At 46.3% G+C, this 4,300-nt stretch overlaps 1 protein-coding gene across 1 annotated transcript; it reads left to right on the top strand.

Annotated features, from left to right (window-relative positions):
• Positions 1-2,573: 2,573 nt before the first annotated feature.
• Positions 2,574-3,630, top strand: LOC103737538 (olfactory receptor 52N4). Its single transcript, XM_008837358.2, has one exon. It carries the CDS (start codon positions 2,580-2,582, stop codon positions 3,543-3,545), a length of 966 nt encoding a protein of 321 aa, XP_008835580.1. The 5' UTR covers positions 2,574-2,579; the 3' UTR covers positions 3,546-3,630.
• Positions 3,631-4,300: the final 670 nt, after the last annotated feature.

A 4,300-nucleotide genomic window follows, 5' to 3' on the forward strand; every position in this document is an offset into this window, starting at 1 on the left:
CCACACTCGAAGACAATTTCTCGCAAGGTATCCAGCCTCGATCCTCCAGTGTGGAGGCCAGGGAAAAGGGCACAATTACTGGACCCCAGGGAAAAGGACACAATTACTGCCCCATTTTGAAAACATTGCTCATCGAAGAGACTCCTGTCTTCTTCCCCTGGGGCCTTCGGTCATGATGTGAGCCTGGGCGATGGCGTCCTGTAGGTGTGAGGGAAGCTCTTCCGTAGCCACTCTGTCCTGCTAGATCAGAGGATGCCAATAAATACCAGTCATATTTTGGAAACCGGACGCCCCGACCCGCCACAGTCGCGCGCTGGTGGCGAGGATAGATGTCCCTGTTGCATGCGCTGCTTGCTTATACGCAGCGTCAAGTGATTGCAGGGAGAGGAAGTTTCGTGGCCCGGGTGACATGAGAACTGATGGTCCCAGTTCTTGCTAGAGTGGCTCATGAGCTCTTCTAAAGGTGTGGACCGCGCAGCCATCCCGGTGACCGCTGTGGCGCTTCTCACCTGTGAGCCTGCACAGTGCGCCTTCACGTGCGAGCTCTAGGTGTGGGTTTTGCTGCACAAGTGCGTGGCTGCTCCGTTTCCAGCAGTGCAGCCGGCAAGCCTGAAAAGATCTCGGGCTGCGGGGGTTCCAGGTCCAGGCACCGGTGTTGGTGGCCCACAGGGCAGACCCGGGCCAGGGGTGCCTGATGCCAGGCCACTGAAAGGTGGTGGGAGCCGGGCGTGCGGAGGAGCCGTAGTGACTAAACCGGTGGCGCGTCCCCGGGGTGGCGGAGGAAGGTCACCCGGACCCCTCACACATGCACGTGGTCCGCCCGGCGTCCTCTTGCTGGAAATCTGCCGCCAGCTCACGTGCAGCGGTGGCTGTTGTCGCAGTCCACCCCGCCCAGCAGTTGCGCAGCAGGAGGAGAAAACTACTGTGCAGCGCCTGCCTGGGGCTTCTGGAGCTCAGCTGCAGCTCGGACACCTAGCCACCCCAGGGCTCTGGGGAGTAGAACGCAGGCAGCGGAGCGGCAGATCCCAGGTCAGGCAGCCCCACCCATATGAAGAAGTCTCTGAGATCCTGTTCCATGCCCCCTGCCTAGGGATCTCTGCATAGCCAGCGCTCCTGGACGCTGTGCTCATGAACCAGGCTGGAGACAGGATGGGTTAGATCAGCTCAGCTTGTCTGGGGACTAGAAAGCAAGTGAATGAGGTCACCTGGGAAGTATCGAGGACTGGCATGTTTGGTCGGCGGGGAAAGGCTCTGCCCGAATGAAAACTTTTATTTATTTTTGCTCCTCACGTGAACCCAATTAAAATGGGTTCTATTTTTAATGATCCTAAAAACATGACCCCCAGAGGTCAGAGAGGAGAATGAGAAAACAATAAATATCAGCGATGTCGACATAGTATTGAATAATAAATATTAAGTGGAAAAATAGCATAAATGAGGCAGACTTGATTCCTTTAGTAAGGCATAGGAATATTCACCACATGTGATACATGCATATATAAATGTGTATATGAAATGTGCATTACATATTTGCCACGGACAATGGAAAATCTCAGAGGACAATGCCTGAAGGTAAGTTAGGGGCATTTGTAGAAAGAAGAAACAAATGACCTGTTACTATTGATGGACTCACCATGCTAAGCACCACGAGCTGCTCTTAAATTATGACTATAAACAATTTGAAGAAAATTTAATACTGTTCAAGAAATGCAAATCGTTCGGATGTGGCAAAAGATTATAATGAGGAATCATGAAGAATGTGAAGACCGAGTCAAAAGTTCACCAAGGAGATTCACCAACAAATAATTCATTATTTTTAAAAATGCTTTCAGCTGGGCATGGTGGCGCACACCTTTAATCCCGGCACTCAGGAGGTAGAGGCAGGAGGATTTCTTTGAGTTCAAGGCCAGCCTGGTCTACATAGTGAGTTCCAGGACAGCTGGGGCTACAGGGAGACCCTGACTCAAAAAGACCAAAAGAAAAATTGCTTTCAACAGAGCCTCAGTAACCAATAATAAACCTCACTCATGAAGAATACAAGTTGTAAAAGTCCAAATCGAGAGTGTTTAACCATTGGTGAGATATTCTTTTTTATTTTCTTTTTTTGAGACAGCCCCTTGTTATGTATCTCCTACCTCAGCCTCCCTAGTGCTGGGATTACAGGCAGGCAATTAGTATACCTGTACCAAACCACTCTTCTTTAAGATCACATCTGTGAGGTGTGCACACTTGCTAACAGTTAAGCAAGGCATCCTAACCAAAAAAAAAACCTTTAGAAAAGTCAACAGTGGATTATAAACCAATGAGGAGGACAATCTGTCTTTCCAATAACTAATGAAGTTAGAATCTGTGATAAAACCTTAAACTGATCAATAAAAACTTATCGATTGAATCAATGAATTAAGAGTAAATAAAAGCACCAACCAAGCTATTCCTTGGCAATCAGAAAACTTGGTTGTTTGGCATTAAAATGTCTTATATGATTTTTAAAAGTAGAGGAGAGATTGATAGTAAATATAACCCACATTTTCTTTCTTCCTTTAGGAAAATCCACATTTCATGTTCCTATTAGTCTGGCCATGCTAATACAAAATAACACAGTCCTGACCCCAGCCTGCTTTGTTCTGAATGGAGTCCCAGGCTTAGAAGATGTGCACATGTGGATTTCCTTCCCATTCTGCTCCATGTACGTTGTGGCTGTGGTGGGGAACTGTGGGCTCCTCTACCTCACCTTCTATGAGGACTCCCTGCACAGGCCCATGTACTACTTCTTAGCCATGCTTTCTCTAACGGACCTTGTCATGTGCTCTAGTACAATCCCCAAGGCCCTCTGCATCTTCTGGTTTCATCGCAAGGAAATTGGATTTGATGAATGTCTGGTCCAGATGTTCTTCATTCACACCTTCACAGGAATGGAGTCTGGGGTCCTCATGCTCATGGCCCTGGACCGCTACGTGGCCATCTGCTATCCACTACGCTACTCCACCATCCTCACCAATCCTATCATTGCAAAGGTTGGGCTTGCTACCTTCCTAAGGGGGGTGCTGCTAATCATTCCATTCACTTTTCTCACCAAGCGCCTACCTTACTGCAGGGGCAATGTAATACACCATACTTACTGTGACCACATGTCAGTAGCCAAGTTGTCCTGTGGCAATGTGAAAGTTAATGCCGTTTATGGTCTGATGGTGGCCCTCCTGATTGGGGGCTTCGACATCCTGTGCATTACAGTCTCCTACACCATGATCCTTCGGGCAGTGGTCAGCCTGTCCTCGGTAGATGCCCGGCAGAAAGCCTTCAGCACCTGCACCGCGCACATCTGTGCCATTATCTTCTCCTATAGCCCAGCCTTCTTTTCCTTCTTTTCCCATCGCTTTGGGGGGCACACCATTCCTCCATCTTGCCACATCATTGTGGCCAATATTTATCTGCTTTTGCCTCCCACAATGAATCCTGTTGTCTATGGAGTGAAAACCAAGCAGATCAGAGACTGTGTCATAAGGATCCTTTCAGGGTCTAAGGATTCCAAATCCCACAGGATATGAGTAAGCTTTTGCTGGGTGAAGAGCAGAGAGGCGTTAAATCTACTTGCTTGTTTAGGCAGAAGCTGATAAGATTCTTCTAGATCCATACCTTGTTAAATGATACATTCCCCCCAAAGTGCCTTGAGAATGTCAGCCTTCCTGGCATGGTTGTCAGTCTTTCTGTGGATTTTCCTTCCCTCACAAGCAGATATTCATTAAACAAAACCCAACGAAAAATGAGCAAAGCAGAAGGAATTGCTTAAGTTTTTAAATAGTGTGTGTAAAACAGAAATACAAAGTTGCTTATATATAAATGTGTTTGCATGTGTGTGTATAAAACAAAAATGGAAAATACCTGTTTCTTCAAAGACATCTTCCTGAAGATAAAATATACTGTATGAAGTCATGTATACGTGAGTTGTAAATATTTAGAAATCTCAATAGATCTTATAAGCTAGGTGGATTTCTTCTAACCAAACCACTGGCATACTTATTTCACAACAGAATAATTTTGGTCAGTCCGTTTCCTTCAAGGAGGCCTTAAAAATCACACAGTCTGGAAAGAGGGCCAATTCTCTGAAACACATGTAAAAAACACCCTCATTCTGAACTTCCCCCTTCAAAGAATCAGCGGAAAACTTCATTGGATTTTATGATGGCTTTCTGATTTTGTACTCCATACAAGAAAGTAGTCTGACAGTTCTTTTATACTGCTAATGCTTGCCTATCCATGTTATGTCTGAAGTACTATGATTGTTTATGAAAAGTATTTTTAA

The sequence above is a fragment of the Nannospalax galili genome, unplaced genomic scaffold (assembly GCF_000622305.1).
Source record: "Nannospalax galili isolate Female #2095 unplaced genomic scaffold, S.galili_v1.0 scaffold398, whole genome shotgun sequence".
Taxonomy (NCBI): domain Eukaryota; kingdom Metazoa; phylum Chordata; class Mammalia; order Rodentia; family Spalacidae; genus Nannospalax; species Nannospalax galili.